General features: G+C 34.9%; 1 protein-coding gene across 1 annotated transcript in view; it reads left to right on the forward strand.

The window, feature by feature from the left end:
• Positions 1-210: 210 nt before the first annotated feature.
• Il1rapl2 (interleukin 1 receptor accessory protein like 2) overlaps positions 211-12,560 on the forward strand; it is a 532,521-nt gene continuing 520,171 nt past the window's right edge. Inside the window, exons 1-3 of the mRNA XM_077106474.1 lie at positions 211-327; positions 4,126-4,141; positions 4,314-4,587. Of these exons, the coding sequence (XP_076962589.1) occupies positions 211-327; positions 4,126-4,141; positions 4,314-4,587 (407 nt within the window). The remainder of the gene's footprint in view (positions 328-4,125; positions 4,142-4,313; positions 4,588-12,560) is intronic.

Raw genomic sequence — 12,560 nt, forward strand, 5'->3', positions numbered from 1 at the left:
GGGGGCCTGCTGCCACAGCTGCCACTGAAGCTGTGAACAGAATAGGGTTGAATGGCTCTGTTGGTTGGAGGCCCGTGCTGCTGAGGTCAAGCTCACCGTTGGGCTTCTTCTGCACACTGCTCAGTTCCATTATGTCACAGTCCTTGTCATAGCCTTCACCTTCATCAGCAGTATCACAAATCTTTTCATCCAGCTATTTGCCACACAGATATGGAGAGTCCACATGCAAAAGGCTCTGAAAGTGTGACAAGCTCCTCATTATCGAGAATACAAGTAACAATAAATGTTGATGAGGACGTGGGGAAAAAGATGCACTATACATTGCTGGTGGGATGGCAAATTGGTGCAACCACTCTGGAAAGCAGTATGGATATCCCTAAAAAAACTAGGAATGAAACCACCACTTGACTCTATTATTCCACTCCTTGATTTATACCCAAATGACTTAAAATCAGCATACTACAGTGACGCAGCCACATCAATGTTTATAGAACAATTATTCAATGTTTATAGCACAATTATTCACAATAGCTAAGCCATGGAGCCAACATAGGTGCCCTTCAACACATGAATGGGTAAAGAAAATGTGGTATATAACACAATGGAGTATTACTCAACCATAAACAAGAATGACTTTATAACATTTTCCCGTAAACAGATGGATCTGGAAACTATCATGCTAAATGCAATATGCCAATACCAAAAAAACGAAGGCTGGATATTTTCTCTGATATATGGAAGCTAACTCACAATAAGGGTGAGGGGAGAAGAATAGAAGTTCAGAGATTAGAAAAAGGGGAATGAAGGGAAAGGTGGAGGATAGGAAAAGGAAAGACAATGGAAGGACAAAATTTTCATATGTACATATATGACTATACCACAGTGGATCTGATCTTATACATCCATAAGAAATTAATTTTAAAAAATACAATGGGTAAATAGTAGAAATATCAGTAAAGGGAAGGAAGCTGGTGGTGGAGCAGAGGAGGGGAAGGAGAGGTACTGAGGTATTATATTCCATTCTTTTTATAATTATGTCAAAATGGATTTTACTGTCATTAGAAATTAAAAATAAGCAATAAAAAAGAAAGAAATGTGACATGATTTTGTGACTTGTGATGGCACTTTGTAAATTCAGTTGTATGTGACCTTTTACCTCTTCTTGCCTTTTTTTTTTTTTTTTTTTTTGACCCTCTGATCTCTTTCAGATCATCCTGGTTAAACCCAAATGTTCAAACTCTTTATGCTAGCTTTTCACCTGACTTTTCAGGCCCCTCAACTCAGTTTATATTTCTTAGTTGCTTCAGTAGTCCCAAATCTGAAAATAAGTGTACTCTATCTTATTACATCTATTCTTGCCACTTAGATTGCTAAGAATAGCAATACAAAATAAATAGATCATATCACTTCTTTAGAATCTACTAGGGGTCTAATATTCTTTAGCTAGAAAGTTAGCTCACAGAAATGGAATTCTACTAGTGGAAATTTAGTATGGCAAAATATTTGCTTATATATGGGCCTTCATAGATCCTTGATATCATATCCTTTGACTATTTAATGGGAAAAAAACCTCTCAGTCTCTCTAAATACCTATGGCATAACCTTGTACTATAAATACTAAGAAAGAAAAAAGAATAAAGGGGATAACATTTAGAAATCATGTTCCCCATTACTGGTTTGTGTTCTCCAAGTACACCCTCTCTGATACCTAACGCAAGGTAACAGAAGAAAAAAAGGGGGTATAAATCTATTAAATCAAATGCATGTTGCTTAGATGCTACTTAAAAGAAAATGAATTCTCAGTGTACTCTCAAGGTCTATATGAAAAAGCTAATTGTAGGAGCAGTTAAATGTTTCAAACTCTTATTGAGCATAATTGTTGTAACTCAGTAGCAGAAGTTTTATATACCCTTTTGATTATCTTCAATACCAATAATGTCTCATCACTTATGGGCCAAACTGGTTTGTTAACATTGTAAAAGTGTGGATAGTTCAGATGTAACAGTTCAGAAGAAGGAATTAAAGGAATTTAGGGAGCAAATGAAAAAAAATCAAGAAGATTTTTTTTCTATCAAATAAATAACTATAGAGGTATAAGCTATTTTGCCAAGTCTAATTTATTGATTCAAAAACAATTACTGTGTATCTTAGGGTTTATAGAGAATAAGAAATAGAACATGGTTCTCTTTTTTATTGTCTCCATGTTTTCTTTGTTTCCACTAATCAACTTTTAAAATCCATCTATGAAAAAGTCACATTTCCTAAAAAAATTCTACCATCGTCCTCTGAGTTATTTAAATGCATGGGAACAGTTTCATGATAATCGATAAGAAGGAATAAGACAAAATTCATTTCAAAATGATAAAATAAATATTATAGAGATACGATAAAGATATATTTTCAGTAATTTACTTTAATCCCCCAAATTTAATTAATTCAAATTTCCCTCTCTGTTCATGAGTGATAAGATTGACAAATCATAGGTAAACAAGCCAAAACCAAGGGGAGAATAAAAAGGACCCCAAGAGATAGCCAGTTATCAGTATATATTTGGTCAAATCTATATCTTCTTGGCTTTAACAGTAAATAGTGGTCATTAAAATCTATAGTGATGGATTTGGTACTTCTGAATACTCAAACAAGTTTTATATACCCTTCAGTATAAGTTTAATGTGAGTTTTTTGAATCTAGTATTTACTTCTAATGAATACTTCACATATTATATTAACAATTCCGGCAACTTATAATAAAAAGCACATTTGCAGCAGTGAAGAAAAAATCAAGTCAGAAAAAAAGATCAGAAACTATGGAATTAAAAAAAAATTCTTAGGCTATAGAAAAGTTCCTCAAAATGGTATACCTTTGAAAATAGACAATTATTTTGCCAACAACCTGAAGTCTATTCATGTATCTTTCTCCTGGAAGTTCTTGAACCCTGGTTCAATAACCCTTCACATACAGAAAGTGAAATCCTGAGGTATGATGGTTATTACACTTGGGCATTACATTTAGCTCTCAACTTCTTGTCAACTGAGGTGAAAAAGTTAAACACATTGGGTTACTAAGTTTTCAACATCTAAAAAGGGAAGCAGATCAGTTCACAAAATTATAAGCAAAACTTGTAATTTTAAAATGGCAGTGTTTATACATTTTATGAAATGATTAATTTATAAACAGTAATCAAGTAACATAAAAGGATGTAGCATAATTTGATGAAATTCTTCAAAAATAAGCAATCAGAGGAAGAATATCTATGCTAATTATATTGACTACCATATTAAATTAGCTTCAGTGTCTCATTTCTAGCCTTTCTGGTAAAGAGCAAATTTTCTATATATGACTTTCTTTAAAGGTAGATTTACCCACCTAATATTATTTGATTAAAGCTGGCATTAATCTAATATATTCCCATGAGCACACACCAGCTAAGCAGCAAGGGAAACCTAAGGGTATAAAGAGAAATTGACCTGTGATTAAATATCTACTATTAATACTTCATACCATAGAAAAATGACATGCATTTGATAGCAAATAATCACTTTAAGTGCCCACTCCTTCTAACCCCAAAATTACTATCAAAGTCAGCTAAATAACAAATTGGTTCTCATTACGGTTATAGGCATAGGCAGTATACACTAGTTAAGAATATAGTCCCTGCAATCAGAGATGGGTTTCCACCATTTAGTAGCTGTGTGACCTTGGGTAAGGTCATTTAATTTATTTGAGTCTCAGTGTCCTCATCAGTAAAATAAGAATGCCACTGTTATCTCAGTCTTGTTCCTAGACTGTGCTGGGGCCTCTTGGAAATATTTGCTTTGTGTGACTCTTGCATAATAAATAATTTGAGTCACCTAAGAGCAATACATCACTGCTATTCTAGCAGCCCAATTTCACATGGCTCTGCAAAGGAAATACTCAATAGCTAGTAGGAGCAATTCAGTTGCCCAGACACTCTGTTGGAATTGGGATCTGGCTGGGAGATCTCAGAACAACCTTGTTGGTATGAGTGCTAGAACTCCTAGGAGGATCTTGATTACCAAGTTGAAGGTTGCTACAGTTGATTGGAAAAAAAACCCAAAAAACACCTAGAGGTACAGAGCTAGAGCAGGGTCCTATTTGATATAGTCTAAGAAAGATACTGGTCTATCTCATAGGGTCACTGAGAAGGTTTAATAAAGTAATCTATGTAAAGAACTTGACTCAGTACCTGGCTCAGAGAAAGTTCTCAGTACATGATGGCAATGATGGTTGCTCTTATCATTATTACCAAACATGCACACTGAATCTCATGACTCATCTGGTTTTCGTTTCAGTGGATGGCTGCATTGACTGGTCAGTGGATCTCAAGACATACATGGCTTTGGCAGGTGAACCAGTTCGAGTGAAATGTGCCCTTTTCTACAGTTACATTCGTACCAACTACAGCATGGCCCAAAGCACTGGGCTCAGGCTTATGTGGTACAAAAACAAAGGTGATTTGGAAGAGCCCATCATCTTTTCAGAGGTCAGGATGAGCAAAGAAGAAGATTCAATATGGTTTCACTCAGCTGAGGCACAAGACAGTGGATTTTACACTTGTGTTTTAAGGTAAGTATCATGTGAAAATATTACTCAATCATGTGGCTGATAGTCTTTTGATTGGGACTGGAGTATACACAGATGTACCTCACAGTATATGGTGGATATGTTCTTAAAAGCTTACAGGATGGGGCTGGGGTTGTAGCTCAGTGGTAGAGTGCTCGCCTAGCTTGTGTGAGACGCTGGGTTTGATCCTCAGTACCACATAAAAATAAATAAAATAAAGATATTGTGTCCAAATAAAATTTAAAAAAAAATAGCTTACAGGACATGGAGTACTTCAGTAAATTCAATTTTAATTACCTATTGAAAATATGCAGCAAATTTGTATCAAATTATCATAAAGTACTGTGTGTGCTTATTTAATATAGAAAATTGTGTGACTCTTTTCTTTTCCAACTCCACCCCTGCCCCAGGGTCTTATATGAGTAATTACTTTTCCATAGAGCCAATTGATAGCTGGCCATGAAAATGACGTTAAGTATTGTTTAGGCCAAGGTCTCTCTTTCCTTGTTGATGGAAAATAACTCCAATGCTGCTAGGAGGCCTCTTAGCAAAAGAGCTACTGTTAATATCCTTTGTAGAATTTTCAATGTGAGTTTGTTTCTACTGTGTCTAAATATTCAGCACAGATCTCTGTAAACACACAGCCATCCTGAGTTTCTAGGTGCTATACTGGGAAGATTTCACAGACATAATTCTTGCTTGCAAGAAGTTTACAGTGAAAAGCAATCTGTTTTATCTTTAGGGGTTGTACAATATGTCTTCCCTTCCCCCTCTCTATCCCAGTACTAGAATCTAGGATCTAGCATCTCATATAGAGACTGGATTAGGTATTGAAGTAGATAGCTGAGATGACCTTTCAATTTTGCCATTTTGAGAGTCTCTGATCTTGCTCACCAGGGATCTGCACTCTACTATTTGATTTTAACTTTTGAAAATACAGACCCTATTTTTGTCTCCTGTGAACTTTGATGCCAAAGCTATGTCATTTCTTCATCAAAAACACTTGGAACTGCCTGGTGAGGTCTCATTGTTCTAAAGGGCAGGAGAACAAGGTGGTGTATAAAATTGAGAACCTTCTTGATGCCTTAAGAATCACTTTAATGTAGGGAGGGGAATATTGGAAGAACAAATGGTGAGTTCAGTGTCTGAGGTAGAAAAAATCCCCAGGATTTTGGCAGAAGCATCAATTATTTTCATCACACCCTTAGTGTGCAGCTCTTGGCAAAATTGAGAAGTAGGTGCAATTCAGCTATAGTGACTGAAACTGTATTTTCTAGGGTGTTGTTACTCTTTTTCCCACTCACACCCTCTATATCCTCCATCCTCACTGCACAATCTGCTAATCAAAAAGATCCCTTTCTCTCCATCTACCTCTATTGCTTTTGTTTGTTGTTTTCACAAATTTAATGTTTATTTGCAAAGCATTAACTCAGTATGCACAGGTTTATAATGAGTCAATTAACTAATTATTGCTTACTTCCTCTGCCCTACTTATGTCCTCAGTCTAGATACCTCTCCTCTTTTTCCCTCCCCCCTCTAAACCACTCTCCTACACCTAGCAATGATAACAACTTAGTGTGAACATTACATGCGTTTTCCTTACTTTTTAAAAAAACAACTCAAACATTTTACATGGAGATTCTCCTCATTGTTTTACAAAATAAAAGCAGGATTATATATTTCTCTGCATTTTATTTTCTTAGTAAAATAAACAGTAGTAATCTCCCCAAGTCATTTGAGAGCTCACTCACTCTTTTTTTAGTGTATAATATTCTGTGTTGCTTAATATTTTATAATACCACAATTGAAATATTAATTTTCCTATTGAAGAATATACACTTTGTTTACAGATTTTTATGTGTATAAAAGTGCTGTAACAAAAATTCCCTATTTATTTTTATTTATTTTTATTTTTTTTATTAATTTTTATTGTTGGTTGTTCAAAACATTACATAGTTCTTGATATATCATATTTCACACTTTGATTCAAGTGGGATATGAATGCCCATTTTTACCCCGTATACAGATTGCAGAATCACATCAGTTACACATCCATTGATTTACATATTGCCATACTAGTGTCTGTTGTATTCTGCTGCCTTTCCTATCCTCTACTATCCCCCCTCCCCCGTCCCCTCCCCTCTTCTCTCTCTACCCCCTCTACTGTAATTCATTTCTCCCCCTTATATTTTTTCCCCTTTCCCCTCAGTTCCTCTTGTATGTAATTTTGTATACCCCTGAGGGTCTCCTTCCATTTCCATGCAATTTCCCTTCTCTCTCCCTTTCCCTCCCACCTCTCATCCCTGTTTAATGTTAATCTTCTTCTCATGCTCTTCGTCCCTACTCTGTTCTTAGTTACTCTCCTTATATCAAAGAAGACATTTGGCATTTGTTTCTAAGGGATTGGCTAGCTTCACTTAGCATAATCTGCTCTAATGCCATCCATTTCCCTGCAAATTCTATGATTTTGTCATTTTTTAATGCAGAGTAATACTCCATTGTGTATAAATGCCACATTTTTTTTTATCCATTCGTCTATTGAAGGGCATCTAGGTTGGTTCCACAGTCTTGCTATTGTGAATTGTGCTGCTAAGAACATGGATGTAGCAGTGTCCCTGTAGTATGCTCTTTTTAGGTCTTTAGGGAATAGACTGAGAAGGGGAATAGCTGGGTCAAATGGTGGTTCCATTCTCAGCTTTCCAAGAAATCTCCATACTGCTTTCCAAATTGGCCACACCAATTTGCAGTCCCACCAGCAATGTACAAGTGAACTCTTTTCCCCACATCCTCGCCAGCACTTGTTGTTGTTTGACTTCCTAATGGCTGCCAATCTTACTGGAGTGAGATGGTATCTTAGGGTGGTTTTGATTTGCATTTCTCTGACTGCTAGAGATGGTGAGCATTTTTTCATGTACTTGTTGATTGATTGTATGTCCTCCTCTGAGAAATGTCTGTTCAGGTCCTTGGCCCATTAGTTGATTGGGTTATTTGTTATCTTATTGTCTAATTTTTTGAGTTCTTTGTATATTCTGTATATTAGGACTCTGTCTGAGTGTGAGGAGTAAAGATTTGTTCCCAGGATGTAGGCTCCCTATTTACCTCTCTTATTGTTTCTTTTGCTGAGAAAAAACTTTATAGTTTGAGTAAGTCCCATTTGTTGATTCTAGTTATTAACTCTTGTGCTATGGGTGTCCTATTGAGGAATTTGGAGCCCGACCCCACAGTATGTAGATCAGAGCCAACTTTTTCTTCTATCAGACGCCGTGTCTCTGATTTGATATCAAGTTCCTTGATCCACTTTGAGTTAACTTTTGTGCATGGCGAGAGAAAGGGATTCAGTTTCATTTTGTTGCATATGGATTTCCAGTTTTCCCAGTACCATTTGTTGAAGATGCTATCCTTCCTCCATTGCATGCTTTTAGCCCCTTTATCAAATATAAGATAGTTGTAGTTTTGTGAATTGGTTTCTGTGTCCTCTATTCTGTACCATTGGTCCACCTGCCTGTTTTGGTACCAGTACCATGCTGTTTTTGTTACTATTGCTCTGTAGTATAGTTTGAAGTCTGGTATCGCTATACTGCCTGATTCACACTTCCTGCTTAGCATTGTTTTTGCTATTCTGGGTCTTTTATTTTTCCATATGAATTTCATGATTACTTTCTCTATTTCTACAAGAAATGCCGTTGGGATTTTGATTGGCATTGCATTAAACCTATAGAGAACTTTTGGTAACATCGCCATTTTGATGATGTTAGTTCTGCCTATCTATGAACAGGGTATATTTTTCCATCTTCTAAGATCTTCTTCTATTTCTCTCTTTAGGGTTCTGTAGTTTTCATTGTATAAGTCTTTCACCTCTTTTGTTAGGTTGATTCCCAAGTATTTTATTTTTTTTGAGGATATTGTGAATGAAGCGGTTGTCCTCATTTCCATTTCAGAGGATTTGTTGCTGATATACATGAATGCCTTTGATTTATGCGTGTTGATTTTATATCCTGCCACTTTGCTGAATTCATTTATTAGCTCTAATAGTTTCTTTGTAGACCCTTTTGGGTCTGCTAGGTATAGAATCATGTCATCTGCAAATAGTGATAATTTGAGTTCTTCTTTTCCTATTTTTATGCCTTTAATTTCTTTCATCTGTCTAATTGCTCTGGCCAGTGATTCGAGAACTATGTTGAACAGAAGTGGTGAGAGAGGGCATCCCTGTCTTGTTCTAGATTTTAGAGGGAATGCCTTCATCCTATTTATTTTTAAATATACTTTTAAGCTTTAGAATAATTTGATTTACAGAATTATTTCAATGAAAGTACAGTTTCTGTATATTTTTCACTCTTATTAATATCTCACATTGCCTTATCATACATTTATTACAACTAATGAACCAATGAACAAATGTAATAGTGGTATACTGTACAGTAAATACTTTCTTTGTATTTCCTGAGTCTTTCCTTAATATCCCTTTCTATTTCAGGATCCCATCTGTAATACCTCATTCCATGTAGTTGTCATGTCTCCTTTAAGCTCTTTTTGTCTGTGGCAATTCATCAGACTTCCCTTGGTTTTGATAACCTTGAATGTTTGAGGTGTATCAGTCAGATGTGTCTTAGTTGAAATATATCTGGTGTTTTCCTCATGGTTAGACTGGGATAATGTGTTTTGCAGAGGAAGTCTGTAAACGTAAAATACCATTCTCAACACATTGTATCAAGGGTGGAATGGATCAATATGACTTATTACTGTTGATGTTAACCTTGATCACCTGGCTTGAGGTAGCATTTGCCTTTTTTCACTGTAAGGTTGCTGATTTTGCCTTCCTTTCCATACTATAGTCTTTGGAAGAAAGTCATTATTCACAGTTTACAGTTGAGGGTGGGGAGTTGTGTTCTACCTCTTTCAGGGTGGAATATCTACAAGAATTATCTATAACTCTTTTGCATGGGGAGATTTGTCTTTTCTTCTGTATTTATTTATTTATTCAATCATTTAGTTTTATTAGTATGGACTCATGGATATTTATATAATGTATTGGATTGTAATGCAATTCTATTTTATTTTCTTGCTCCAAATCTCTCAAATTTGCTCATTGGGAATTCTTTCATTGGCTTTTTTGTTCCTTTGTTATAACCCCATCAATTTGGGATTGTTTTGCTTACTTTTATTTTTTGTAGTACTTGTGAATGAACCCAGGGGTGCTGAATTACTGACCTATATTCCCAGCCCTTTTAATTTTTATTAGTTTTTAAAATTTTGAGTGTCTCACTGTTTCCCAGGCTTGTCTCAAACTTGTGATCCTCCTGCTTTAGCCTCTCAAGTAGCAGAGAATAACAGGCATGTGCCACTGCAACCAGCTATTTTGCGCTTTTTTTTTTCAGCATTTTCTTACATTACCAAAAAGTGTTTCCAGCTTATTTTGTGTATTTCCTGCCTCAGGCTGAGAATTAGATAATTATCCATTTTCCCAAGAGCCATGCCTGATTCACTTTAATAGAGAATAGCACTAGAAATCAAGATTCAGGTGCTAGGTGTACTCATTTCTTCTAGGGTTTTGGTGCTTCTAAGTCCTATCAGCTGAAAATTTGTTTGCTTTTAAATGAAATATTGCATGATTTCATGCACAAGTTCACAGATGGTGAATGAATACTCTGAGAGTAATGAAACTTCCCAATATCCTGGAAGTGCTTTCCTATACATGGCCCTCTTTCAAGTACACATCAGATTCAACTTGTTTATATCTATTGTAGATAAAATCTGAGTTAGTGGTTCTCAATTCACATATAAGTCAGTAAAAGAGAAAGGGAGGCCATTCTATTGAGCACAGGCTTTGATTCAAGTATAACTGGTACCTTTTTTTGTTTGTGCAGAAGGCCTTAGGGAACAATTGGAACTGATTGTGTTGGGTGGAACTTTTGAATATTATCTATCATATGTATTTTTGTTAAAGAGAAGCAAAATTTGAAAACCACTGTTCTAAAAGAAGCAACCAAAACCACAAGAAAGATGACCTGAAAGGGGGATGATAAGGAATCAGGAAGGAGATCTGGGGCAAAGGGGTAGGAGATGGGAGGGTGGACATGATCAAAGCTCAATATAGGCATGTATGGAAATGCCACAGTTACAGTGAAACCTATTAATTTGTACAATTACTACAACTTAATAATTATAATTTAAAAGAATCTTACACATTTGACAGATTAAAGTCTTAAATTAATTGTAGTCAATTAATTATACTTAAAGAACTTGGAATTTGGATAAATGATTTAAATATCATGCAGAAAGATAAGCTTGTGAATATAGAAAAATTAATCCAAAGAATGCATAAGAATAATCTAGTCTGTTAACACAATAAAAGAATGTACATAAATGTGCAATGTATCAGGCTTAGTGGTATGCATCTGTAGTCCCAGATATTTGAGAGGCTGAGGCAGGAGGATCACTTGAGCCCAGGAATTTGAGGCCAGTCTGAGCAATATAGTAAGACCCCATTTCCAAAACAAAAGTACAGTAGTGTTTTCCATCTATCAATCATCCAACATGAAATGATAATCAAGAATTTTAACAACTAGAACAGTAATGTTCAATAAAATAATAATGAAACACAAAGAAAATATAAAGGAAGCAACCACTCTTGTCAACTCAAAGACATAGAAATTGAATTTTAGTATACATAGATGAAGTAACTCTCATTTTTTCTGCGAATAACAAACATTTCTGATCTAGTAGTAGCCACTGACTTCAAATATGTGCCAAGTGATAAATTCCCTCCATACAGGTAATTTTATATAATTGTTGAGTGACATTTATAGTTGAAAAGTGTTCTTAAATTGACAGTGTTGATATTCACCTAAAATTCCTAATTTGATACTTCAATTTAACCACAAATGAGTTTTCTTAACCTCATTAGAAATTATTCTATTTATTTCATTGTGTTTGAAATACAGATATGAAATATTATTAATATTCTTCACCTATTTAAGTCATAGTAAGGTTACTGTTTGTGATAGTTCAGTAACTAATTACTTTAAAATTTTTATTTAACCTGTCTCAAGAGCAATTATTTGAATTTATCATCATATTTAATAGATTAGGAATAAATGATTAGTGGAAGATAAAGTCATATTTTGAGATTCAGTGCCAATCCAAGAGTTCCTATTTTCCTACCTCCATACCTGAATCTTTTCAATGAAGGCATATAATAGAATAATGATATACTAATCTTATCTGACAAAACCCACACATCACTTTCTCAATAAGGGTGACATAAACTGTGGATGAAGACAAATAAAGTAATATTATAATCCTGAGTTAAATTCATGGATATTGAAAAAAATAATAGAGAAACCTGCATATTTGAGGATAAACATGACCAAGTACAGAGAACTAGTTAGAGGTTCAAATTCTTTTTGAGCATTTATTTCTACAAGGTATAAACAAAACAAGGAATCTCTTTATTAAATGAGAACATAATTCAATTGTTTTTGTTCTTTAATAATCATTGAAATAAGCTAGTTTCCCCAAATCTGAAAGCTTCACAAACTTTTTCCAAAGAGTTCCTTACCATATTTATCCTGCCCAGAGTCATGACATTTGCTTTGATTATTCAAATATGAATTATCATGTCATTCTTAAATGATTATTACTCCAGGAAACCATCACCAAGAAAGTTGAAGGGATAGGAATATTTTAAACAAGAAATGTAGTGTACTGCTAAGTTTTGAATCTGTATAATGGGCAACCGATGGTTTATTATATATTTTTTTCTTTTTTGTTAAATATTTTCTAGTTGTCAGTGGGCCTTTATTTTATTGATTTATATGCAGTGCTGAGAATCGAACCCAGTGCCTCACACATGCTAGGCAAATGCTCTACCACTGAGCACAATCCCAGCCCCTATGTTGTCCTTTTAATTTTGGTATATTTTTGAAATATCCCATAATAAAAGAGAAGAAATAAATTAGAAGTGTTATTTTCCTTGA

The sequence above is a fragment of the Callospermophilus lateralis genome, chromosome X, assembly GCF_048772815.1.
Source record: "Callospermophilus lateralis isolate mCalLat2 chromosome X, mCalLat2.hap1, whole genome shotgun sequence".
In the NCBI taxonomy this organism is placed as follows: domain Eukaryota; kingdom Metazoa; phylum Chordata; class Mammalia; order Rodentia; family Sciuridae; genus Callospermophilus; species Callospermophilus lateralis.